The sequence below is a fragment of the Limanda limanda genome, chromosome 10, assembly GCF_963576545.1.
Source record: "Limanda limanda chromosome 10, fLimLim1.1, whole genome shotgun sequence".
Lineage (NCBI taxonomy): Eukaryota > Metazoa > Chordata > Actinopteri > Pleuronectiformes > Pleuronectidae > Limanda > Limanda limanda.
The window spans coordinates 28,982,977-29,010,866 of record NC_083645.1 but is presented as its reverse complement, the minus strand read 5'-3'; the positions used below and the strand labels follow the sequence as shown (position 1 = coordinate 29,010,866).

Genomic DNA, 27,890 nt, shown 5'->3' with positions numbered 1-27,890 from the left:
AAAAAAGAAGTAGTGTTTATTAGAACAATACAGATCAACACAATGGATTTAAAATCATCAGAAATCATCAGTCAACAGGAAATAAACAGCGTCATCACACACATCAAAATAAAAGTGTCAATAAAAACATTGAACACCAATTTGATTTCCTCTAAATAAAGTGACCTTAATTATTTCTCACTTTATGTTCCTAAACTTTCTGTTTCCTGTTTCTGCACCTCCTGTGCAAGATTTTGTATTAATTGATCAGATGTTTGGACATTAAAAACTGTTAGTGCCTTTATACAGGATTAAGCATCAATCAGGACAGATAAGGCGAGTCAGACAGACTGCTGGGGGACTTCCTGGTCGGAGGCGGAGCTAATCTGGCGCTCCACTGCCCGCTGAGTCTTACAGCTGACGATCTTGCTCTGGATGTCCACCTTCCTCTCAAAGTAATCAACAAGCGGTGGCTCCGTCAGCAGTGACGCAAGTACCTGCTCAAAGGTGATTGACCAATCAACATCCAAGACATTGCCCTGTCGCTGCTCTCCACCAATCAGCACGGAGTCGTCGGCCATGTCCTTGCACTGCAGCGAGCCAGGACTCCCCACTGAGTGTGACGACAGTGACATGTCATCTTTGGCTTCCTCGTCGGACATGTGCAGAGGTTGCGGCTCCAGGTGGGCGTCAGCTAGCGCCTCGCACAACCGGGTTCCACCTGGCCCCTCCTCCCTCTGAGAAGGGGGCGGGGCCTGTGCATCAGCGGTCTCAATCTTTTTGGTTCCATTGTTGAACTTCTTGCCGACCTCGCCGATGCGCAGCAGCAAACTGGCCACAGTGGCGATGGAGTGATAAAGCTGCTGCTCCAGAGGCTCCTCACTGAACATGTTGTAGAGAGTCTTACACAACTCAATGAACTGCTCCTACACACGCACACACACACACAAACGTTAACACACGTACACACCTCAGCCTTAGCGAACACCTGACACGTTCTTACCTGGTTCATGCGAGGCAGGTCTTTGATGGTCTCTGACTTGGGTTCCTTCTCTTTGGCCCACATCCTCAGGTAGTACCTGTAGTCCTTCACCTTTTCCTCTGAAACACAACACAGGTCAAAGGTCAGGAACCTCCGAGCGGACGATGCCTGCAACATTGACCTAAACTTCATCATTTACCTTTCTTCTCCTCACTGTCTCCAGCTGCATCTGTCCCCTCCTCACCTGTTCACAGAGATCAATCAATCATTAACAGTGTGAGTTTCTGAGATGTGTGTGTTCGTCCAGTGACGTCATAATTCCTGTTCTGAACTGTGGCCTCTGGCCACGCCCCCATCATTGATGTCATATTGCAGGTATCACAGCAGGGCTGGTGAACTCATTATATATGACATCATTGTCAGGAGAGCAACTACAGGTTTTGTCCAATCACAGCATCACAAACCTATGGTCACTTCCTGCTGACGCAAAGAGTCCGGATCAGACAGGAAGTGAGACTCTGAAGAAAAAGAAACAGATTAATGAATTACATCATACTTTTTACACACATTAAAAAATATATATTATATATATATATTATATATATATATAACGACTTTGTATAAATATATGTATATTTACAGTGTAAATATATTGAACAAATGTTTATTTATATTTGATCAATTTTCACCTCGTTGTTTATCCTTTGTAAAAAAGTGTGTCGCCTCCAGAGCAGACTCCGCCTCCTCAGGACATAGAGCTTAAACACAAACAAACAAATATATAAACAAACGCATGAGGACAAAAGACAAAGACCAATAAACTAACTGATAGATGAATAAACTGATGAAATGATTTGGTGTCCTTGGGTAACTTGTCAGACCAGACCACCATGTTTGATCCTGTGTCAAGGTCACATGTGATGTGGGGGGTAGAGGGTTACCTGGGGGGAGGTGGAGCTTGTACAACAGTTTAAGTTTTTCCATCATGTCTCCATGCGACATCCCACCTGTAGAAACAGAGAGAACACATTAACTGAGAGAACCATGTACTCACGTGTTGAAGCAGGCTTAACTTCATATTTAATTCAAAGTTTTCAATCATACAGAAGACTCGGCCTCTGTCGCATGAACGCGCTCATAGCTGGATAAGAAAACTTTGTAGTTTAACTTACAAGAATAATGTTTTGATCAGGATGGTCATATGATCTAGACCCTGTACTACGAAGCAGGATTTGTGGTTATCAAGGTAACATCCTGTTTCATTTTCCGTCCTACGAACAGTGTTCTTCAATGACATTTTCAATGTCAAACTTGGTGCTTTTTAAGCCCTTTGTAAGGCCTATAAGACTACCTAAATGTAAAATATGACATTTCCTGTAACAGCTAGGGGGTGCTATGACTATAATTGAATATTATCATATGGATCTGTTCAAAGCTGGACATTTGTCGTACATGTGATGTTTGAGGCAGATTGGACAATATACATGGATGTTAAAATCACTTCCTGTTTCATAGCAAATCATTGAAATTCACAATCAGGCCACGACCAGACCCCCTGACTAAAACTCAGAAAGTCCCTCCATCACAAACAATACATTTGAAGTCGATCGGATGAAATCTGTAGGAGCAGGATTTTGTAGCACGTGTCAAAACGCCCCAAATCACGCCACATTTGCATGTTCAATCCAAAATGTCCGACTTCCTGATGGGTGTGGTCAGGGCAAGAGGATTATTTGTGCGTCTTGGGCATGATACACATGTGAGCCAAATTACATTTTTTCTGGACGAAATGAATAGGAGGAACCTCTTTCCCTTCACATAGAAATACGAACATTTTCAGCAGACCTGATGCACCTGTGCAACTTTGTGAGTTTCAAAGTAGTTTACATGCAATTTATTTTGCAACAGAAGAAGAAGAAAAGTATTCAAAGCAATCCAAAACGGGTCCTTGCAGCCAATTAATAGATCATTAATATTAGAAGCTATATTTGACACTATGGGTGGTGCTTCTCTACTATTGGATGTATTCCCTCAGGAATTGCACCGCTGAGATGAAATATCTGCCCCTGGTAAGAGACATCGGAACCAGAACTATGGTTTACAGGAAGTGGACTCACTGAGTCCGGTGACAAACTCTTTGAAGTTGACCAGTCCATCCTGGTTCTGGTCCAGGAGTCTGAAGAGGCGGGCTGACAGAGAGGGGGTGTGGCTTCCACAGACCCAGGGGGTTAGCGAGGAGAACAGCTGAGAGAACTGAGCCAGGTCGATATGATACTGCTCCAGGTACGGAAGACTGGGGTCATGGCGTTCGGCTGCAGAACTGCTGGAGCCCCAGTAACAACTCGTCATGTGTTTGGACTGAAGAGGGCAACAAAAACAAACAAATCAACACAACAAACTAAACAAATATAAACAAATAAATGTAACACATAAACAAAAATAATCAACAAGAATCATGGTGGATCCTGATTATGGACTATGACAACAACAAGACTTCTGGATACACAACATGACTCCTCACATCTTCTACCATCAGGAACTTCTCAGTTCATCTGCTCCTTCATCTCCATCAGACTTTATGTATAAACACTTTAAACATGAAGTTACAAACTGGTTCTTCTCATGTACTAAATCCTGTTGTTGTGTTGTTGTGTTGTTGTGTTCAGTTCCATCAGCATGTGTGTGTCCTGGGAGAGGATCCTCACATGAGACTGAGCTTTATTCACTGATCACTTAGTTTCTATTTGACTCTTGTTGAGTTAAGAACAGAGGAAGTTGATCCTTGTTAACATCGATATATGACATATTTTTCAATATATTATTTATGAGACAACTGTGATTTGTGAATATGGGCTACAAAAAATAAAATGTGATTGATTGATTGAAAACAAGTCAACACATCAAACAAATACAAATGTAAGCAAGTAAAGAAAAACTAACATGACCCAAACAGGGGGGTATTCCATCAAAGTAGATAAACTAATCCTGATTTAAATGAAAAGGTCCAGCTGGAATTAGCTTCAACTTCTACTTCAGGCTTAAGTTGTTCCACTAACACAATTCATTCAGTGTCTTATCAAGTGTGGTTCTATCCAGGCTGTAATAAACCAGGCTTTAATAAGCCTTGTTTTTGTCATGTTTATTCACCCCAGAATAATCAACTGTAGAAAAGAGGACAAAATGTCCCTGAAAGATAAAACACTTTTGGCGTGTTCTTCTGCAGCAGATCAACAGATAATCATCGAGCTCAATGAAGAATTCAAACTCGTATTTACCAAGAAATTAAACATGTGGTGATCAACGAGGCAAAGGAGACGTCAGGACAGAAACTCTGACTGAATGTGAGAGTTTACACAACAGATGAGGATTATACGAGCACATGTGAAAATGAAGTGATGAGGGGCTCTTTGACTTGTTTAACTCCACAGGTTTGAATCACAACATGCTGAAGTTAATTCATGATTTAAAATCTACAGAGTTGTGTAGGAAGATGGATCCAGTTTGATCTGCAGCTACAGGAAGAGTTCACACCAAATCAATCAGATCTACACCTGCTGCCTTTTTGAATTTGGTTTAACTTTGCATTTTACTGCAGGAGACGACGGAATCACTGCACTTTTCACAGCTTGAAAATAATACTAATAAAAGATTCAACAGAACTTTGACAAACTTTCTAATTATTTAGTTAATTCTGATCAAAGATATTAAGTGCACAAGCGTGACAAAAACTTTGCAAGTTACCTTTTATTGACAACTTTTTTCCACCTGTCTGACTTTCTTTGCGACGCATCTAAACAGAGCAAGACCGTAATCCTGGTACGGAGCGGGTAAGCTCAGAAGGATAAATGACGTGGCCACTTTGATGCAATACAGCTCGGAATGATTCTGGTTTTTACCTTAAAGAGACAGAAGAGGTCCTCGAGCTCGTCGATACTGAAAGCCGACTCGGTCATCATCGCCCTCACCTGGACACACACACATGTATAAACACTCCATCTGCATTAGCATGTTAGCATTCTCTTTTAGCATGCTATCAGGACATACCACACTCCTCTTGGCCGTGTCCTCCAGGGATTGGATGACCTTTAACCTTTGTTTAAACCTCATCTGCTCGATGACATCAGAGCGCAGGCTACCAAACTTCTGCTCAGAGAAGAAGAAACTGTCTCAGGAGACGGAAGCTGACATATGGTTGGACAGATGGACAGACAGATGGATAGAGGAATAGATGGACACAGATAAATTACCTCATAGGACGACTTGATGAGGTCAAAGACGTCGATTTCAGGGGGGGGGGAATCTCCGCTCGTCAGCAGGGCATGCAGGTGAGGGATGGGCGGGGCCACTGTCTGTTTATTCACAACATTATCCAGGTACCTAGATTCAAACACATTTTAGATTTTAGATTAACATGTCCAACTGTCCAATCTCTACCAGTCCACTGTCTGTACTTGTCCACTGTTTCTACCTGTCCACTGTCTCTACCTGTCAACTCTCTACCTGTCCACTGTCTCCGCCTGTCAACTCTCTACCAGTCCACTGTCTGTACTTGTCCACTGTCTCTACCTGTCCACCTTGTCTCCGCCTGTCAACTCTCTACCTTTCCACCTTGTCTCTACCTGTCCACTGTCTGTACTTGTCCACTGTCTCTACCTGTCAACTCTCTACTTGTCCACTGTCTCTACCTGTCCACTGTCTCTACCTGTCCACTGTCTCTACCTGTCCACTGTCTCTACCTGTCCACTGTCTGTACCTGTCCACTGTCTCTACCTGTCAACTCTCTACCTGTCCACTGTCTGTACTTGTCCACTGTCTCTACCTGTCAACTCTCTACCTGTCCACTGTCTCTACCTGTCTACTGTCTGTACTTGTCCACTGTCTCTACCTGTCCACTGTCTGTACTTGTCCACTGTCTCTACCTGTCCACTGTCTGTACTTGTCCACTGTCTCTACCTGTCAACTCTCTACTTGTCCACTGTCTCTACCTGTCAACTCTCTACCTGTCAACTCTCTACTTGTCCACTGTCTCTACCTGTCCACTGTCTCTACCTGTCCACTGTCTCTACCTGTCCACTGTCTCTACCTGTCCACTGTCTGTACCTGTCCACTGTCTCTACCTGTCAACTCTCTACCTGTCCACTGTCTGTACTTGTCCACTGTCTCTACCTGTCAACTCTCTACCTGTCCACTGTCTCTACCTGTCTACTGTCTGTACTTGTCCACTGTCTCTACCTGTCCACTGTCTGTACTTGTCCACTGTCTCTACCTGTCCACTGTCTGTACTTGTCCACTGTCTCTACCTGTCCACTGTCTCTACCTGTCCACTGTCTGTACTTGTCCACTGTCTCTACCTGTCCACTGTCTCTACCTGTCCACTGTCTCTGTCTGTCAACTCTCTACCTGTCCACCTTGTCTCTACCTGTCCACTGTCTCTACCTTTCCACCTTGTCTCTACCTGTCCATTGTCTCTACCTGTCAACTCTCTACCTGTCCACTGTCTCTGTCTGTCAACTCTCTACCTTTCCACCTTGTCTCTACCTGTCCACTGTCTCTACCTGTCAACCTTGTCTCTACCTGTCCCTTGTCTCTACCTGTCCACTGTCTCTACCTGTCCACTGTCTGTACTTGTCCACTGTCTCTACCTGTCCCTTGTCTCTACCTGTCCACTGTCTCTACCTTTCCACCTCGTCTCTACCTGTCCCTTGTCTCTACCTTTCCACCTTGTCTCTACCTTTCCACCTTGTCTCTACCTGTCCCTTGTCTCTACCTTTCCACCTTGTCTCTACCTTTCCACCTCGTCTCTACCTGTCCCTTGTCTCTACCTTTCCACCTTGTCTCTACCTTTCCACCTTGTCTCTACCTGTCCACTGTCTCTACCTGTCCACTGTCTGTACTTGTCCACTGTCTCTACCTGTCAACTCTCTACCTGTCCACTGTCTCTACCTGTCTACTGTCTGTACTTGTCCACTGTCTCTACCTGTCCACTGTCTGTACTTGTCCACTGTCTCTACCTGTCCACTGTCTGTACTTGTCCACTGTCTCTACCTGTCCACTGTCTGTACTTGTCCACTGTCTCTACCTGTCCACTGTCTCTACCTGTCCACTGTCTGTACTTGTCCACTGTCTCTACCTGTCCACTGTCTCTACCTGTCCACTGTCTCTGTCTGTCAACTCTCTACCTGTCCACCTTGTCTCTACCTGTCCACCTTGTCTCTACCTGTCCACTGTCTCTACCTTTCCACCTTGTCTCTACCTGTCCATTGTCTCTGTCTGTCAACTCTCTACCTTTCCACCTTGTCTCTACCTGTCCACTGTCTCTACCTGTCAACCTTGTCTCTACCTGTCAACCTTGTCTCTACCTGTCCCTTGTCTCTACCTGTCCACTGTCTCTACCTGTCCACTGTCTGTACTTGTCCACTGTCTCTACCTGTCCCTTGTCTCTACCTTTCCACCTTGTCTCTACCTGTCCACTGTCTCTACCTGTCCACTGTCTCTACCTGTCCACCTTGTCTCTACCTGTCCACCTTGTCTCTACCTGTCCACTGTCTCTACCTGTCCATTGTCTCTACCTGTCCCTTGTCTCTACCTTTCCACCTTGTCTCTACCTGTCCACTGTCTCTACCTGTCCACTGTCTCTACCTTTCCACCTTGTCTCTACCTGTCCACTGTCTCTACCTGTCCCTTGTCTCTACCTTTCCACCTTGTCTCTACCTGTCCACTGTCTCTACCTTTCCACCTCGTCTCTACCTGTCCCTTGTCTCTACCTTTCCACCTTGTCTCTACCTTTCCACCTTGTCTCTACCTGTCCCTTGTCTCTACCTGTCCTCTGTCAGTACCTTTCCACCTTGTCTCTACCTGTCCACTGTCTCTACCTGTCCCTTGTCTCTACCTGTCCCTTGTCTCTACCTTTCCACCTTGTCTCTACCTTTCCACCTTGTCTCTACCTGTCCCTTGTCTCTACCTTTCCACCTTGTCTCTACCTTTCCACCTCGTCTCTACCTGTCCCTTGTCTCTACCTTTCCACCTTGTCTCTACCTGTCCCTTGTCTCTACCTGTCCACTGTCTCTACCTGTCCACTGTCTGTACTTGTCCACTGTCTCTACCTGTCCCTTGTCTCTACCTGTCCACTGTCTCTACCTTTCCACCTCGTCTCTACCTGTCCACTGTCTCTACCTGTCCTCTGTCAGTACCTGCCCAGGATGGTCATAGCTTCTCCCTCGTCACTGCAGAACAGCAGGGCGTCCATGTTGTCGTGGAGGACAGTCAGCGCCACCTGGAGGTAAATTCGGAGTTAGGAAGTAGTGTGGTTACAGGTGGCAGAGGTCAGAGGTCAGAGGACAAGAGAGATGCAACCAGTCAGTTACCAGTTAGAACTAAACCAATAAGCAGTCAGTAACAAGTGGCTCAGTACCTGGAAGATGACCTTGATGCCCTCGTAGAAGAAGCAGTCGACCAATAGGACGGCGCTGTCAAACGGCATCACTGACAGGAAGAGGGTGAGGAACCACGACAGGCTGATGGTGGAGATGACGCCCAGGTCCTGCATGTGTTCGTACAGCAGGGGGAGGAACGCCCGGGTGAGCTCCTCAAACACACCCTGATCCACCAGAGCTCCTGCAGGAACACACACTATGTCACACAGCGCCCCCCCCTCATCTGAGAGCCGGTGGTCACAGAGGTCACAGAGGTCACAGACTGTTACTGACCTACAACCCGGGTGTTGTAATAGTCGGGCAGCATTCGCTCACACAGCGCCACCAACAGCCAGAAGGCTTCTTCCTCCGTACAGTAGAGAAGCAGGACAGAGGTGACAATGTTCATGGCCTGTCGGGGGGGCAGATAACCTCAATCTTTATTCAATGTATATACTGAAGGGCTCCGGCCTACACCATTGACGGGTGTGTAACCACAGCCACTCCCTTCTGATTATTTTTTAAAAATCAAATATTTTACAATTTCTTTTAATGAAAACTTTTTAATATTATAATATTTCACCTGCCGTTATTTTAATTGTTACCCGTTTTAAATCATATATTTGATGTGACATAATGACCTGACAGTATCCGATGCAGGGGTTGCGATGGGCGTAGGCGGTGAGGACGCGGCGCAGCGCGGTGATGCCCGTCTCGTTCTGGAACGCTCGGTGTTCAGGCATCGAGCGATGGAGGTCGCGCTCGATTTCCTCTGTCGCCAATGAACAACGCCCCATGGCCTGCTCCACCAGGTCTCCATAGTAACCTGGGTGGGTCACCATCTCATTCTGTGCCCCTAAGTGATCAATGAACGAATGAATGAATTACTGAATGAGCTAATGAGTTATTGAATGAATGAATGGATACTGACCAGAGAACAGTAGCCACAGCTCTCCTCTCAGACCTTCTGGGATCCCGTTGAGAACCAGTTCCCTGGTTCTTGATGTTCTGTACATACAAACTCCTCGACCAAACTCTGAGAAATGGATGTTCCACGACTCCTCCTTCATCTTCTCCTTCATCTGCAGGGGAGGTGAGGGGGAGAGGACCAACTTCATTACACTAACAGTTCTACTCAGTAACAGAACCAGAACTTCATCACACTACCAATATGATCCATTCTGGGACATGAACTCACGGCTTTGGGACCCAGGTCCTCAGGAGTGTCTTGGTAGTAGAGCTGCAACAGACTCTGACTGGCTGTGGGCAGACCGGAGTGGTACTGGCGCCCCCTGTGGGCAGACTGAGATCCTCCAGATGAGGAGGAAGGGACACTGGAAGACCCCTGAGGACAAAAAATCTAAATGAAAGTGAAATTAAATCAACTCTTCTCTGTGATTGGACGACAGAGGATCAGGTTGTTAACAAACCAAAAGAAAAAAACACTTTCAGACACGAATTGGATAATTTCCTCTGTGCCAGTAATTTGGTCATTGTCTACAGTGGTCAGTACAGTGGTGTCACACTCAATCGCAGAGAGGGACAAAATTAGAACTACTACGTCTGAAAACCGCTTTTGACAATGGGTGACGTACCGAGTGTCCAATCAGAGACAGCGGGCTGCTGTTGCCCCAAGCACTGTCAGGGGTTCGCTGGAGGAAGTCGGAGATGCGTTGAACCAGGAAGTCTCTGTCTTTGAGGTTAGCAAACAGGAAATTCATTTTGTTCTTGGTGCTGATTGACACAGGGCATGGTAACACACTGCTGCTGTCCGCCTTCTCCACAATGGACACCTGAGGAACAGAGGATTATGGGTAAAATCCTGGATACATCAACATTGTTAGATATATGTTTCTATTAAAATAATTTAAACTCATGTTGGCGCACTATGAAGTGAGATCAACTTACCCAGGATATCTTTCAGTTACCCAGAGAAACAAACACAGTCAGGCTAAGTCAGGGGTAGGGAACCTTTTATCTGTCAAGGGCCATTTTAATTTTCATGACATCCTTCAACAGCCACACTTAATTATTGCTTATTATTAATCGATTCCGTTTAACAATGTTTTGATTCGATCTGATTAAATATATATTCAGGTAAGGATATTTCCTTGTACAATATCAATTTTGCTTGGATATGTAAAACTGAACAAGGAAGCCTAACACTTGGTGCATTATAAAAAATATTAAGGTAGGCCTGACACAATAACAATTTTTGTTGGATGATATATTGGCCCAAAAATTATTGTGATGAATAATATTATTGTCATCATTTTTAAACCATTTCATACCACGGATATAATGACAGTTTTATAGCATAAACATGCACGTTAACCCTTTCAAAGAGCAATGAACCTAATTCTTAAAAATATTCAGTCGGACATGTGGGTTAGGGTACATTCAAATGTTGAAATATCCTCAATAAATAAAACATTAATGACTAACAACCAAAAACAATAAATAAAATGGGCTCTCTGGCTCTATTAACAACAATTGGTCTTGAATTAACATTAAACATCTGGCACAGGATATATGTAACGAGCTCAGTGAACAGGATGAGATGGTTATGATTTACATGAGCTTTTTAGCTTTGTATTGTATTAGGTTAGTATTCCAGCATTTCCTCTATTTTGTGTGTGCATGTGCGTGTGTGTGTGTGTGTTTGTGTGCGTGTGTGCATGCATGCGTGTGTGCGTGCGTGTGTGCGCGTGTGTGTGTGTGTGTAACCCTAACAGCTAAACATAGCTAGACCGTAATCTTGGTACGGAGAAGGCTAGCTCTGAAGCATAAGTTACCATAGTGCCTGAGCAGGAATTAATTTTAGACAGTCATGGATTTCTCACATAAATTAGCCAGACTTATCAAAGTAAGCCAGGATTATGTCCGTTCAGCATAAGTTCCTACGGTAATTTACCCCGATACTCCAATAACCACAAATTCTGCTTCTTCGTACAGGACATGATTACCTACCTCTCTGAGTGGAATGATCAGCTGACACAGATCTTCTTCTCTGCTGTTGAAACAGATGTAGTTGTTGGAAATAAACAATTGTCCGACCACGTGCATCTTGGCGAACGGTGTCCACAGCGTACAGTCTGTGTGTCCGTCCAGACGCTCGTCCTGCACCAGACGAAACATTGCACGGTAACGCTCGTTCTTTGCCCGCGCATCCAGATCCCTGCCAACAAGCAAACACACATCACAACCAAACACACATCACAAGCAAACACACATCACAAGCAAACACACATCACAACCAAACACACATCACAACCAAACACACATCACAACCAAACACAAATCACAACCAAACACACATCACAAGCAAACACACATCACAACCAAACACACATCACAAGCAAACACACATCACAACCAAACACACATCACATGCAAACACACATCACAACCAAACACACATCACAACCAAACACACATCACAACCAAACACACATCACAACCAAACACACATCACAAGCAAACACACATCACAAGCAAACACACATCACAACCAAACACACATCACAACCAAACACACATCACAAGCAAACACACATCACAAGCAAACACACATCACAACCAAACACACATCACAAGCAAACACACATCACAACCAAACACACATCACAAGCAAACACACATCACAACCAAACACACATCACAAGCAAACACACATCACAAGCAAACACACATCACAACCAAACACACATCACAAGCAAACACACATCACAACCAAACACACATCACAACCAAACACAAATCACAAGCAAACACACATCACAACCAAACACACATCACAACCAAACACACATCACAACCAAACACACATCACAACCAAACACACATCACAAGCAAACACACATCACAACCAAACACACATCACAACCAAACACACATCACAAGCAAACACACATCACAAGCAAACACACATCACAACCAAACACACATCACAACCAAACACACATCACAACCAAACACACATCACAACCAAACACACATCACAAGCAAACACACATCACAACCAAACACACATCACAACCAAACACACATCACAACCAAACACACATCACAACCAAACACACATCACAACCAAACACAAATCACAAGCAAACACACATCACAACCAAACACACATCACAAGCAAACACACATCACAACCAAACACACATCACAACCAAACACAAATCACAAGCAAACACACATCACAACCAAACACACATCACAACCAAACACACATCACAACCAAACACACATCACAACCAAACATCACCACCAAACACACATCACCACCAAACACACATCACAAGCAAACACACATCACCACCAAACACACATCAGCACCAAACACACATCAGCACCAAACACACATCACAACCAAACACACATCACAACCAAACACACATCACAACCAAACATCACCACCAAACACACATCACCACCAAACACACATCACAAGCAAACACACATCACAACCAAACACACATCAGCACCAAACACACATCACCACCACACACACATCAGCACCATGCAGCATCTGTTGTACTTGTGTCCGTCCTGGGAGACGGATCCTCACACGGGACTCTCAGGTTTCTACAGTTTTTCCTGTTATAAGGTTATTTTGGTACTTTGACTCTTGTTGAGGGTTTAGAACAGAGGATGTTGCTTCTTGTTAAGATCTATGAGACTAACTGTGATATGTGAGACTATGCTCTTACAATTTGATTGAAAAACAGACAAACAACGAAAACAAACATCACAAACAAACAAACATCACAAATAAACAAATATCAGAGACAAACAAACGACACAAAAAGACATGCGCACATATTGTACATATGATAACAGGTGAACCCTGTAATCTTGGTGCACGATTACTGATCCGAGTGAGACCTCTTCAGCGCAGACACGTTCTTCAGGGTCTTGCAGGGTCTGGGCAGCGAACAGTCGGCAGCAAACGCCTCGTTGTCCAGCAGCTGACGCATGGCCATGTTGGCCAGCTGCTCCATCAGCTTGAAGGTGTCGTTGATGTTGAGGAACATGGAGAAGAAATGTTCAATGTGACGCGTGCTGACACGGACGCTCTCCGGGAACAGCAAGGTGGCGTTCTTCTCTAGCTGGGTCACCTCTGTCCACGGCACCACCAGGGACACTGGGGGGGGGGACAATAACAACAACAATACAACAACATATCTACATTAATATTAAGAGTTTCCTGTTCTACACACATTAAAAAACTCAGGATTAAACTCTGGCCTGTGATTGGCCGCTCGTACCCTCCTTGCCCAACAGGAAGGAGTAGAAGCACAGGTGGTTGACGGACAGGTACAGCCAGCCCTGCCGCGGGACTCTTCCTTTCCAGTAGCTGCAGGAGTAATAATTCACCAGCTTCTCTTCATCAGGCATCCCGAACAACCTCCTCATCTTCAGCTCCGCCTCCCGAAACTTCCCACAATCCTCCTCCTGCTCCGCTCCCGGCTTCAGACGGTTTTCCTCCGCGATGAGGCCCTGTGGGAAGTGACATCACTCACTGACAGGTCCACAGGCAGAGGAGCAGTGAAGAGAACAAGAAGGAAGGACATACACAGATCTTCCCTTTGACGAAGGTGGTGACGTCTTCATCATTGTCAAAGATGGATATGGTCTGCAGCAGGTTGGACTCCAGCCAATCCCAGTGCTCCGTGATCTCCTTCCTGGACGAGCCTGCAAGACACAGCCGAGGGTCAACCAACACTCAGCTCCTCCCACTGCTGCCACTCTGCTCCGGTCCAGTCCAGTCCAGTTCAGTCCAGTTCAGTCCGGTCTGGTGGACTCACCACAGGCGATGTTCCAGTAGATCTGAGAATCTGACGTCTGTAACAGGATTCTGTAAGGAGCCACTCGAGCACTTGAGTCCAAAACCACATCCAGAGTCCCAACCAGGAGACCTGCACACACACAGACCAGTAAGACAGACAGGTACACAGAGACAGACGGAGACCAGTTGAACACACAGAGACTGAATCTTCTGAGGACCATGTTAATGAAGAGTTAAACAACAGGGTTTCCCGAGCATGCTCACATACAGGGGGCGCTGTTTGCAGCATCTGACCGATCCCAATCATAATGAGTCTCAAGCAGCAGAGTTTAAATCCCTCACACTTCACTAACTCTCAGCATATTTATTCTATGAACGTTATTGAGACAGTAGAGACAGACAGGAGGTGCTCTGTGACACAAACAGAGGAAACAGGAACAATCAGTGAACAGAACAAATAAATAAATAGATTTGTTTCCTCTGCTAAAGGAGAAAAATTCAGAAGCAGTCAGCTCCTTTCCTCCTCATGGAGCTCACACAGTTCGGATTATGGCTGACCTTAACCCTAACCCTAACTCACCCTGACCCTAACTAACCCTAACCCTAACTAACCCTAACTCTGACCCTAACTAACCCTAACTCTGACCCTAACTAACCCTAACTAACCCTGACCCTAACTAACCTTAACCCTAACCCTAACTAACCCTGACCTTAACTAACCCTAACTCTGACCCTAACTAACCCTGACCCTAACTAACCCTAACTCTGACCCTAACTAACCCTAACCCTAACTAACCCTGACCCTAACTAACCTTAACCCTAACTAACCCTGACCCTAACCCTAACTAACCCTGACCCTAACTAACCCTAACCCTGACCCTAACTAACCCTAACTAACCCTAACCCTAACTAACCCTAACTAACTCTGACCCTAACTAACCCTAACCCTAGCCCTAACTAACCCTAACCCTGACCTTTGGAAGGCTCCAGAGGAAAATGGACGATCTGAATCAGTCACGTGACACAACAAAGTCCGTCTTCATAGCAACGAGCTGATGCTGGTGATACTGGTCGAGCTCAGGGACCGGATGTGTGGGGGGGGTAATGCAGCCTGGACTGGTACTCACCGGACAGCCCCCCCCCACGGCCGTGGCCCCTCCTCCTCTGAAGGATAAAGAACGGGTTGGCCCGCTCCCAGACCCACAGCGCCCCCACGAGGAGCACCTCCTCCGGCTGGATCCACATCGCCCCCTGGCGGAGAGCAGCTGCTGCAGCTCCACGGAAACCCGAGCTACTGGCCCCCCATGACTGCCCCCCCACCGGAAAAACCCCGAGTTACTGCCCCCCCACCGGAGAAACACATAGAGTTACTGCCCCCCCACCGGAAAAACACAGAGTTACTGCCCCCCCACCGGAAAAACACAGAGTTACTGCCCCCCCACCGGAAAATAACGGAACAAACACGGAACTGCTGATGTTGTTTTCAGAGACGGCAGTAGAATGTACATCACTTCCGGGTCTGACGACACAGGACACGCCCTCTGCGCGCACTGCATCATGACGAGAAAACGTCATCACGTTGTTAGAGATTCTGTTTTTCTGGATATGAAGTGAATTATGTTTGATATTTTATATTAATGTTCATATTAGATCATTGATTATTACTTCTAAGTGATGTTCTAATATCTTTGATTAATGATTTTATTCTAATGTTAGGGTTACATCAGTTATCATTCATTCTATAGTGATATTTAGAATAATAATAATAAATGTATTTAAACAGAACCTTTCATACATAAAATGCAGCTCAAAGTGCTTCACAATAAAATCAATACAATTAAAGATATAAAATAAGAAAGAATAGAAATAAAACAGATACAATTAATTAAAAGCAAGATTGTAGAAATAGGTCTTCATTTGTTTCTTAAAACTATCACCAGCTTGTCTGATGCGTGGTGGGAGTTTGTTCCAAACCTTTGGTGCAGGAGAAACTTCCCCAAACTTCTTATAGTTTGTTTTGGGGATTTTGAGCAAGCCAGCGGTACAAGACCTGAGGGAACGGTTTGGAACATATTCGGTGCTGTACCATTAAGAGACTTAAAAATAAGTAAAACAATTTTAAATCCTCAGTGACACTGGAAGCCAGTGTATTCCTGAATATAGTGTACTTACTTTTTGGCATCTTCCATAGTGAGGTACGGTTTTACTCTTTCAAGGTTTCTGAAATGATGACAGGAAATCTCTGAGACATTGTTTATGTGTGAATTAAAATCTTGTTCTGAGTCAAGTGTAACACCCAGGTTCTTTACTTTTAGATTTTTTTGTGATGCGCCAGACTTCCAAGATTGCTAATAATGTTTTGTCTCTGATCACCAGTACCAATAACAAGAATTTCTGTTTTATCTTCGTTTAATTTGAAAAAATTGTTGCTCATCCAGTTTTGCATCCTGAAGAGGCAATTTATAACTTGGTTCTGAGCATCACAGTCCATGGATAGATATAACTGAGTATGGCCACCATGGTCACTAATAATTTTTCCTATTGGTAGTATATATAGGCAAAATAATAATGGACCAAGAATGGAACCTTGTGGAATGCCGAAAAGGTTATCATGCTTTATCAAGATATGTTCTGAACCAGCGAAACCATCAGGAGAGATGCATCTGCTTATCTGCGCTCACTCAAAGGTATAGTGAATATATACAAAATATTTGTTTTGATTATTTTATACTAATATTTTTATATATTATATTAATGATTTTATCTGAATACACTATGCTTATGTCATTGATTATTCATTTCATAGGGTTAGGCTTATTATATTCTAATATCTTTGATTAATTATTTTATTTTAATGTTATGATTATGTAGTTGATTACTTCTATACTGATATTTTTACATCTTTCATTTTTCTATTTAGTAATGATTTGTTGTATGATTTTGAAATGATTGGGATCCTGTGAACCAACTTCACCCTGTAACATGGCATCAGTGTTGAAGTTCAAAGTTCAACAGACAGAGTTCATGTGAATGACACTTTAATGTTGAGGAAGAAACTGCAGTGAGGGAGAACACTCTTCACCATCATCATCATCACATTGTTACGATGACTGTCAGGTCATCATCTTCATCATTACCATCTTCATCATCGTCATTACCATGATCCATTTTTATCACCATCATCTTCATCATCAAATTGTTACTCTGATCATTGTTGTCACCATCATCTTCATCATCAGTACCACATGACACAGATGAGTTCAGGTCACTTCAGAGATTATATTGATTGATCGATTGATCAGGTTATAGATTGTATAATGCTGTTTACATCTGATTATTAGACACTGAGTAATTCAGAAGCTATTAAATACATTTTAAAGTAGCAGTCCGTCACTTCAGGAAACACAAAGGAGGCGTGTCCAGGACTCATCGTGGGTCACCCGACCTGTGAGCCAATAGGAAGAGAGTGTGGTGTAACAGAGAAGGTTTCCTGAAACAACTGTTCCTTTAAATCAAATATCTCTTTGTTCTAAGAGTCAACTACTGCAGGGGTCACATGATTGTTTCCTCCAGAGGATCAGGGTTCAGGTCCAGGTCCTGGTTCCAGGCTGATGATAAGCAGGTCAAACAGTATTTACAGACAAGGAGTTCTGATCCTGATCCAGGATTCAGAGAGTCCAGCAGTGTCTGTTGTAATCATCAGTCAGCCAATCAGGAGGTCCAGTGTTATGACCGTCTGCTCTGGTTCTGGTCAAAAAGTTCTCAGAATCTGTAAAAAGCTGAGCAATATTTCCAGGAACATTTCAAGGAACAGCAGTACAGCAACCATTTTAAGACATCAAGAACCTTTCAGGCACTCAGCAACTTCTCCAGGAGCGTTCTAATGTTCCAACCCCTGAACTTGGATTTTCTTTTCAGAAAAGTTTCCAGAATCTTAAAGCACCAAAAACCCAGGGACCTTTTTTTTTTAGAATTCCTGAAAACATTTCCTCAGAATTTTGGAGCTTTTTCCAGGAAGCATTTTAGGAACTTGAAACCAGGAACTCTTTTAGGCACTCAGAAACATTTCCAGGTGAAGCATCTCATCTGATGCAGGAACATATCCGCCAGTTTTCCAGGGACCAAAGATCGCTTTTAGAATCCAATAAACACTTCAAACATGTATGAGGGGGCAACGACGTATTCAAACAATCCCTAAAGAACTCAGGGAGCTTTAAGGACCTTTAAAGCAATTCACAACATTTTGTAGGATACTTTTAGAAACCAGGAACCCGATGAGGAAACATATTAGGAAGTTTGGGATTCCATGAACCTTTTCCTAAGAACACAGGAATGATTTTAGGGTTAACTGAACTTTTTCAGGAACAACATGACTCAGGCTCTTCCAGAAGAACCCAGTTCAGGTTTTGGTTCCTAAGCTCAAGCAGTTCAATTAGAATATCGACCAGCAGCTCTTTATTTTCTTCTGGAGAAATTAAAAAATGAAAGATTCAGGTCTGAACTGAGTCAAGAATTGATGCTGATCCAAGATGTTGTTATCAGACTCCTCCCTAGCGGTGGTGGTGGGGGGGTGTAAACATGACGATGGGCCTCATGACTTGTTGTCGTCGTAGAGGTCCAGCGAGGCGATGTCCGGCAGCTCCATCTCACTGACCAGGCTGCGAGGAGACATCGAGTTCCTGTTGAAGAAGTGACCGCCGCCTGAGGAGACGGAACAGGGATTCGTTATGTGTCATCAAGACTAAAACAATTGATTATTTCATTAAACATTTTGATCATGATGCACAGAGCTTGGGGGGGGCTGAAATGCATCATGGGAAAGGTTTCGAAAGAAAAAGCAAATTTAGCTCAAATTCAATCTTTAAAGTAGGTAGTAAGTAAAGGTAAGTAAAGAATAATCTATCGGTTTCATTATCAATCAATCAATCAAATTTTATTTGCCCATATTCACAAATCATAATTTGTCTCATAGGCTTTAACAAGGGGAGACATCCTCTGCCCTTAACCCTCAACGAGAGTAATGAAAAACTTTTTTCAACAGGGTCAACAGAAGGTAGAAACCTCAGAGAAGCACATGTGAGAATCCGTCTCCCAGGACGGACACAAGTGCAACAGATGTCATTATTCACCTTAAACACATTTTATCATTAGAAGAAGATGAATGATCATCGATTAATCAATCAACTCCATATTCGATGATTAGAAACCACTGCTGTTTGTGTTCAATGAACATCAGTGCATCTACAACTATTCAAATGTTCAGTATTGAGCTGTGGTCTTACTGGTCACGGCAATGGTGATATCAGCAGGTGTTCTGGGTGTGGCCTCAGGGTGGGGGGGGCTGAGTGGCTCCAGGCTGATGGATGGCTGGTTGCTGTCGCCCAGCAGCGTCCTCTGGCTGCTGGACGCCTGGCTGACACCCAGACGCTCCACGTCCAACACCACGCTGTCCACACAGGGAAGACTGGTCTGAGAACAGAGGGAAGGGGTCAGGGGTCAGGGGTTGAAGAGGTTCACAGTCACCTTCAGTCCATACAGCAAGTTGCTAACGTCCTCTGCGTCTCACCATGATGCCGAGCGCCTTGAGGATGTTGAGCTTACACATGGGACAGGTGCAGTGTTCGTTCAGCCACGGGTCCACACACATTTTATGGAAGACGTGTCTGCAGAGACACAGAGACATGTCTGAGGAGACGGACTGAAAACACATTATGTGACCAATCAGAGCATTACATTACATTTCATTTATCTGAGGCTTTGCTCCAAAGCGACTCACAATAAGTGCATCAACCATGAGGGAACAAACCCAGAACAACAAGAATCAAGAAAGTACAATTTTCTTCAATAAAACCATCAAGAAAGAGGCGGAGTTTACACTCACACATACAGTCCATCTCAACACTATGGATCATCACGTCTCACTACAGAGACGAGAACAGTTTACAACCTTAGAGGAACCATCCGAGCCTGGTTCAAATCCTATTTATCAGATCGATTCCAGTTCTTAAGGAGTCATCTGTCGCACCAGAGTTCACGTTCCTCAGGGTTCTGTGCTCGGCACAATTTTAGTCACATTATATTTAATTCCACTAGGAAATATTATCAGGATAGGTTTACAACCTCACCTGCACTTAATCAAGTTCTTTTCCTGGAAACAATATTTTTTTAGAGAAGTGTATATATTACGTACACATTCTATACATCTTTTAGTTATTATTCTCTTTTCAGCCCCTTTCTGCTGTAAAAAATGAATTCCCTGGTGAAGGATCACTAAAGTTCTATCTTATCTGATCGTCCTACAGAGCATCAGTAAACTTTAACTCTGATGTTTTCAGACTCACTTGCAGGGAAGAATTCGAACCACATCATTGAGCTGGTAGGCTTCGATACACACGGCACAGTGGTTAAAGTCCGGATCCGTTTCCTGCAACAACACAGATGGAGGAGGACACGTTAACATCAACAGCTTCACTCTGAAAAACTCATTTCCTTTTGTCTCTTGGGTTTGAGTCTCTGATTCATCTTTCCACCTCTGTCCTGTGCTCCTCGTGTGACCTTTGACCTTTGGTCAGAGCGGTCGTTCATCCGACCTACAGCTTAAAGGTCAACGTCACAAACACCTGACCCTGTGTTCCGACCTCCCAGCAGGCTCAGCAGCGTTTACCTTGTCTCCTTTCTTCACCGTCCTCGTTGTCAACTTCCCAATCGCTTTTTTTGCCGCGTCACCGAGACGACGCTGAGAGACATGGAGCAAAGATATAGATGGACAGAGGATATATATATATAAGAGAAACTTTTAAATAAAAAACTTCATGGACAAACATCAAACACAAATGTTTTTGTTCATGTTAATGAAAAAGTCTGATCATCAAGTCAGGTGATATGGGCTGTTCTACAGAAGAGAGGAGGGGTGTATATCCCCCTTTTAGCTGTATATTAGCCTGTTAGCTGTATATTAGCCTGTTAGCTGTATATTAGCCTGTTAGCTGTATATTAGCCTGTTAGCTGTATATTAGCCTGTTATGTTAATATTAGCTTGTTAGCTGTATATTAGATTAGATGAAAATACCCAAATGAACACAATCTCTGGTTTTCACTATATTTTTCTATCTTATAAAGACACTGAAGTTCTAGCGTGTGCGTGGCAACCTGCAACCGCCTGTCAGTGTCAAACAGGGGCGGGGGGGACCCAACCCTAGTTCACGTGTTACCTGACTGCGGTCCCTAGCGCTGGTGAAGCGGATCTTCTGGATGAAGTAGAAGATGAGCCAGGCCGATGAGATGATCATGAGGACGATGAAGGAGATGGAGACAAAGACCAGCGAGCCTCGGTTGATGTTCTTTGTGGGACCACGTTGACCCACAACCACAGAGACCAGGACTGTCAGGTTCCTGTCCAGGTGAGCCAGAATCTCTTTACCATACGCCTCTGTGATCATCACTGCCACCGTGTCACCAGTACCTGCACTCAGAACCACGACCAGTTACAAGTACAGGATCAGAACCAGGTAGGACAAGGATGTTTTTGTATTCATCATGTATACTGTATAACACTGCAGTCATACGTCTCACATCAAATAGCTCAAATACAACTTTTAATATAATATACACTTAGTCTACCTCCCCAGAGATTGTAGTTGTCTCTGAGAAAGCTTTTGACCAAATGGAGTGGAGCTTCCTTTACACACCTTTTCTAGACATGAGGCTTGTCTTAGACCTGCTCTTATGGTCCCTCGGCCTTCTGCTTTAGGTCTAGAAGGTTGAGGGACACATGAAACACAGAGCTTCTCTTTCCAGCTTCTCCTTCCTCTTCTCAAATCCTTATCACATCAAAGTAATTCATATCTCATCAGTACATGTTTCTGCCTTGAGCCCTTCCCCGGAGTCTCTTTTGCCTCATCGCCCGCAGATCCAGGGCCGCAGCTGTGGCCGCACCATGGATTACGATCTGTGCATCGAGCATCAGAGGTCGCGGTGGTGGATCCAGTATCGTAGATTCTATATCGTTCGGGCTGATCGTAATAATAATGAAGGAACCTTTATCGTTGGCATCAGATAATGGTGGTGGAGCACGACCGAGGTGGCAGCTGATGATGGATCCTAATTGACTGTGGACTATGGTTTTGGTTTTGTATTACTATAGTGGATCCGATCTTGATGGTGGATCATGATCTTGCTGGCTGCTGACCAGAGACTATGATGCAGCAGGACTGCTTGATATATAGTATTTCTCCTCAGATACTCGACCATTACTGACAATAATCCATCAGTCTGTTGACCTTCAGTTATGCTTCAATATGTTTCCCCTCATCATTGCTGCTAAAGGCTTTCTCCTGATGATGTTCTCCTCTACACATCTGTGTCACTTGTGTCCGTCCTGGGAGACGGATCCTCACATGTGTCTCTCTGAGGTTTCTACATAGTTTTACCTGTTAAAAGGGTTTTTAGTAGTTTGTCCTGACTCTTGCTGAGGGTTAAGGACAGAGGATGTCTCACCATGTTAAAGCCCTATGAGACAAACTGTGATTTGTGAATATGGGCTATACAAATAAAGTTTTATTGAATTTGATTGATTATACGCCAATGATCTCGTCCTTTATATAACTGACACTGTATTGTCTCTTCCACCTATTGAAGTTGAAGTTGCATCTAATTGAGGTTTTCCATTTAAACCCTGCTGCTCTTCGTCTTCTTCGATGTTTCCTTCAGGAATCGGACCTCAAACTTCAGACACTTGGGTTACTTGCTCTTTTTATACAATCTGAATTGGACAATTGCAAACATGATACGGAACATTGTGTCGATGGCTGGGCCTCTCGACCAGATTAAAATGAATATTGTTCCTAAATTCCAACATCTTTTTCAGAACATTCCCATAATCCTTCAAACTGACAGGATTTCTTCTAACTTTATCTGGGGTGGCAGTCAGCTTTGGAGGGGGGGGGGCTTTGACCACGTCGTCCATTACTACTGGGCTTGTAACATCCACAAGTTTGTCATGCTTGATGCATGATATCATGCACACACACACAACCTCAAACACACACAAACAAGAACTCGCGAATGAGGAGCTATAGGTGAGAAAGAGGCAAATCAAGCTGTGATTTCATGTCCTCATTGTTTTTAGTGAATGAATGAAAATAACTCACAAGTCACAGTGAGGGGGGGGGGCGATGCAGCACAGAGTGCAGCTGCTTTCTGCTCGTTTCTGGTGACCTTTACATTTACATGCACACGTTTTAATACATGTAGGCTGATTGTCATTCGGTGTTTGAGCGTCTCAGCAGATCAGCCGGCCTGTTTCCGGCTTCTGATCCAGCTCACATGGGTAATAGCTAATAGGAGCTGGAAGCAGTCGACCAATCACAAGAGACCTGCTGGCTAGTCAGAGCAGACTGGGCTTTCTAGCGAAGGGGGGCAGGAGCTGAATCTGAGCGTTTCAGCGGAGAGTGTCTACTCCGAACATCAGAGCCTGTAAACCTTTTCAAGTAGCGTCCCAAATTATATTTGTTAACACCAAAATCTATCAGATTATTTCCCCTTGAAACACTTTGCTAACAAGTGACAGTAAAATGTCTCTGACCTTCATGTCCCATCTTGACCGTCTTGTCGGTGGAGTTGTTGTAGATGAGGACAGCCGTGGCGTTGTAGGCAGCCGCCTTCAGGATCTTCTCTTTAAAAGTGCAGTTTCCTCTCTGCAGCAGCGCCACCCAGTGGACACTACGAGGAGGAACCAGGAAACGAGTGCTGGGGTCGCAGCCCTGCCGGTCCACCACTGCCGAAGAGATACAGCATTACCATGGTTACCATCACTTTGCTCCTAAAATACAGGTTATCTGGTGGTTCTAGAGTCTGTGAGAGTAGAACAGGAGGTAGAACCTTCAGCTACCAGGCTCCTCTCCTGTGGAACCAGCTCCCACTCTGGGTTCTAGAGTCTGTGAGAGTAGAACAGGAGGTAGAACCTTCAGCTACCAGGCTCCTCTCCTGTGGAACCAGCTCCCACTCTGGGTTCTAGAGTCAGTAAGAGTAGAACAGGAGGTAGAACCTTCAGCTACCAGGCTCCTCTCCTGTGGAACCAGCTCCCACTCTGGGTTCTAGAGTCTGTCAGAGTAGAACAGGAGGTAGAACCTTCAGCTACCAGGCTCCTCTCCTGTGAAACCAGATCTCACTCTGGGTTCTAGAGTCAGTAAGAGTAGAACAGGAGGTAGAACCTTCAGCTACCAGGCTCCTCTCCTGTGGAACCAGCTCCCACTCTGGGTTCTAGAGTCTGTCAGAGTAGAACAGGAGGTAGAACCTTCAGCTACCAGGCTCCTCTCCTGTGAAACCAGATCTCACTCTGGGTTCTAGAGTCTGTAAGAGCAGAACAGGATGTAGAACCTTCAGCTACCAGGCTCTTCTCCTGTGGAACCAGCTCCCACTCTGGGTTCTAGAGTCAGTAAGAGTAGAACAGGAGGTAGAACCTTCAGCTACCAGGCTCCTCTCCTGTGGAACCAGCTCCCACTCTGGGTTCTAGAGTCAGTAAGAGTAGAACAGGAGGTAGAACCTTCAGCTACCAGGCTCCTGTCCTGTGAAACCAGCTCTCACTCCGGGTTCTAGAGTCAGTTAGAATAGAACAGGAGGTAGAACCTTCAGCTACCAGGCTCCTCTCCTGTGGAACCAGCTCCCACTCTGGGTTCTAGAGTCAGTAAGAGTAGAACAGGAGGTAGAACCTTCAGCTACCAGGCTCCTCTCCTGTGGAACCAGCTCCCACTCTGGGTTCTAGAGTCTGTAAGAGTAGAACAGGAGGTAGAACCTTCAGCTACCAGGCTCCTCTCCTGTGGAACCAGCTCCCACTCTGGGTTCTAGAGTCTGTAAGAGTAGAACAGGAGGTAGAACCTTCAGCTACCAGGCTCCTCTCCTGGGTTCTAGAGTCTGTAAGAGTAGAACAGGAGGTAGAACCTTCAGCTACCAGGCTCCTCTCCTGTGGAACCAGCTCCCACTCTGGGTTCTAGAGTCTGTAAGAGTAGAACAGGAGGTAGAACCTTCAGCTACCAGGCTCCTCTCCTGTGGAACCAGCTCCCACTCTGGGTTCTAGAGTCTGTAAGAGTAGAACAGGAGGTAGAACCTTCAGCTACCAGGCTCCTCTCCTGTGGAACCAGCTCTCACTCCGGGTTCTGGAGTCAGGCACCATCTCTACATTTAAGGTTAAACTTAAAACCTTCCTCTTTGATAAAGCCTGTAGTTCTGGATCAGGTCCTGAACCATCCCTACGTTATGCTGCTGTAGGTCTAGACTGCTGGGGGAACTCCCATCATGCACTGCACTTCACCATTATATGAACTGTTGCTGCTCATTAATAACATCTTTAGATCTGCAATTATCACTCTTATTATTTGTATTATTACAACTAGTCCCTATATATTTGTTATTTTAATAACTTTATAAGACAGTGGAGTGGAACCAGCCACCAGCTGGTGGAGGTGAACTCAATGGATTCGGTTTCATTGATTGAGAATCTGTTGTGTTGAGCTGCAGCTGATCTGGGATCAGATGCAGCTGGTGATGGTGAGCAGCTGATCTGGGATCAGATGCAGCTGGTGATGGTGAGCATCTGACCTGGGATCAGCTGCTCACCATCACCAGCTGCAGCTGACCTGGGATCAGATGCAGCTGGTGATGGTGAGCAGCTGACCTGGGATCAGATGCAGCTGGTGATGGTGAGCAGCTGACCTGGGATCAGATGCAGCTGGTGATGGTGAGCAGCTGACCTGGGATCAGATGCAGCTGGTGATGGTGAGCAGCTGACCTGGGATCAGATGCTCACCATCACCAGCTGCAGCTGACCTGGGATCAGATGCAGCTGGTGATGGTGAGCAGCTGACCTGGGATCAGATGCAGCTGGTGATGGTGAGCAGCTGACCTGGGATCAGATGCTCACCATCACCAGCTGCAGCTGCAGTGTCCTCAGCGTCCGACAGGAATCTGACACCAGAGCAGAGACACTGTGACCTTCAGCTGCTGGAGCCTCCGCAGCGTCGCACAACACACTGCCTGCGCCACTACTCACTACAAAACACCAATACACAACGCATGTACTACACCGCACTGCACACACTCAGTACATCTACAGGAGTTGTGCTGCTTGTGTTTGTTAAAAACGTTTCACTGCTGTCGTTGTCGTGGTCAAAGGTCAAAGGTTAACGAGTCGGTCGTTAAAACCACGAATAGATTCAATCATTTATTAAAAAAAAATAGAAACAAATTTCATCATCAATCATCAATCAGTTATGTCTGTGTCTTCAAGTGTGTGTTGTGTCTTCAGGTGTGTGTTGTGTCTTCAGTTGTGTGTTGTGTCTTTAGGTGTGTGTTGTGTCTTCAATTGTGTGTTGTGTCTTCAGTTGTGTGTTGTGTCCTCAGGTGTGTGTTGTGTCTTCAGTTGTGTGCTGTGTCCTCAGGTGTGTGTTGTGTCCTCAGGTGTGTGTTGTGTCCTCAGGTGTGTGTTGTGTCCTCAGGTGTGTGTTGTGTCCTCAGGTGTGTGTTGTGTCCTCAGGTGTGGGGCGTCTCCTCAGGTGTGTGTTGTGTCTTTAGGTGTGTGTTGTGTCTTTAGGTGTGTGTTGTGTCTTCAGTTGTGTGTTGTGTCTTCAAGTGTGTGTTGTGTCTTCAGGTGTGTGTTGTGTCTTCAGTTGTGTGTTGTGTCCTCAGTTGTGTGTTGTGTCTTCAGTTGTGTGCTGTGTCCTCAGGTGTGTGTTGTGTCCTCAGGTGTGTGTTGTGTCCTCAGGTGTGGGGCGTCTCCTCAGGTGTGTGTTGTGTCTTTAGGTGTGTGTTGTGTCTTCAGGTGTGTGTTGTGTCTTCAGTTGTGTGTTGTGTCTTCAGTTGTGTGTTGTGTCTTCAGGTGTGTGTTGTGTCCTCAGGTGTGTGTTGTGTCCTTGTGTGTGTGTTTTGTCTTCAAGTGTGTGTTGTGTCTTCAGTTGTGTGTTGTGTCTTCAGTTGTGTGTTGTGTCTTCAAGTGTGTGTTGTGTCTTCAGGTGTGTGTTGTGTCTTCAGTTGTGTGTTGTGTCTTCAGGTGTGTGTTGTGTCCTCAGGTGTGTGCAGTGTCTTCAGGTGTGTGTTGTGTGTTAAGGCTCCAGTATGCTACTACGAATCCGTTACAGACGGAATAACGGACAGACCAGACGGACACTTTTTAATTTATACTTCTCCGCAACGGAAGACAAGCTTGGAGAAGCCTACCTCACGAGTAATCTGATGTAATCATGTAATCGTTTCTTAGCGCAGCGGTTCCCCGGTCTTGTTTCCGAACTGTGTTGCTGATTCCACAGCTTGAAGCTGCTTGAGGCTACATGTAGCTTGAAGCTACACGGAGCTAGCTCTCCCCCCAGCTTCCACACACAGTCAGCAGGGACTCCCGACACTAACTACTACCCAGTGTTTGCTTCTAACCTGACGGTATTATAGAAACAGTGTCATGATGGAAGTGGAATTAAAGTCTTGACGGCAGGTTTTTGCACTGTTACCACCGCAGTTAGCATGGTGGCTAGCCCGCTAGCCTAGCCCGCTAGCGTTATGAAAGTTCGTTATAACCGTATGTGACGGTGCACACATGCCCTCAGTGCTCGAACGAGCCACCGTCAGCCGGACAACTCCGCTGGCTTCACACACACGTCACATTAATCGTAGAATCATAGTTGTGTTTATTGTGAATCAGGAAGTTACAGGTCCGGAAATGTGAAATCTGGAAATGACG

The 27,890-nt window shown here is 45.0% G+C and overlaps 2 protein-coding genes across 4 annotated transcripts in view; both read right to left on the bottom strand.

Moving 5' to 3' along the window:
- Positions 1-3: 3 nt before the first annotated feature.
- On the bottom strand, positions 4-15,444 carry LOC133011577 (TBC1 domain family member 9B). Of its 2 annotated transcripts, none has more exons than XM_061079335.1 (23): positions 15,295-15,444; positions 14,187-14,297; positions 13,955-14,073; positions 13,647-13,878; positions 13,264-13,522; positions 11,344-11,551; positions 9,969-10,166; positions 9,572-9,733; positions 9,305-9,455; positions 9,015-9,229; positions 8,668-8,785; positions 8,373-8,575; positions 8,152-8,234; positions 5,209-5,338; positions 5,006-5,104; positions 4,858-4,926; positions 3,079-3,319; positions 1,903-1,968; positions 1,651-1,719; positions 1,426-1,479; positions 1,161-1,205; positions 983-1,080; positions 4-905 (listed from the first exon to the last, which is right to left on the bottom strand). In XM_061079335.1, exons 1-23 carry the CDS (start codon positions 15,410-15,412, stop codon positions 321-323), a joined length of 3,633 nt encoding a protein of 1,210 aa, XP_060935318.1. In that variant the 5' UTR covers positions 15,413-15,444; the 3' UTR covers positions 4-320. The 2 variants fall into 2 exon arrangements, with proteins under 2 accessions (XP_060935318.1, XP_060935319.1); XM_061079336.1 differs by having other exon boundaries at positions 9,572-9,718.
- Positions 15,445-17,188: 1,744 nt separating this feature from the next.
- Positions 17,189-27,890, bottom strand: part of rnf130 (ring finger protein 130) — a 13,861-nt gene continuing 3,159 nt past the window's right edge. For both annotated transcript variants that reach the window (XM_061079292.1, XM_061079291.1), the window contains exons 3-9: positions 23,751-23,942; positions 21,379-21,629; positions 20,832-20,903; positions 20,509-20,591; positions 19,734-19,830; positions 19,450-19,636; positions 17,189-18,868 (exon numbers count right to left, since the gene is read on the bottom strand). In XM_061079292.1, the coding sequence (XP_060935275.1) occupies positions 18,759-18,868; positions 19,450-19,636; positions 19,734-19,830; positions 20,509-20,591; positions 20,832-20,903; positions 21,379-21,629; positions 23,751-23,942 (992 nt within the window). In that variant the 3' untranslated portion in view covers positions 17,189-18,758. The remainder of the gene's footprint in view (positions 18,869-19,449; positions 19,637-19,733; positions 19,831-20,508; positions 20,592-20,831; positions 20,904-21,378; positions 21,630-23,750; positions 23,943-27,890) is intronic.

Coding starts and splice junctions, on each gene's coding strand:
- LOC133011577 (XM_061079335.1), bottom strand. CDS start 15,412: ATGTGGATCCAGCCGGAGGAGGTGCTCCTCGTGGGGGCGCTGTGGGTC. Junction 5,339..8,151: donor GCTATGACCATCCTGGGCAG/GTACTGACAGAG, acceptor GTTTGAATCTAG/GTACCTGGATAATGTTGTGA. Junction 1,480..1,650: donor TACAAAGGATAAACAACGAG/GTGAAAATTGAT, acceptor CTTTTTCTTCAG/AGTCTCACTTCCTGTCTGAT.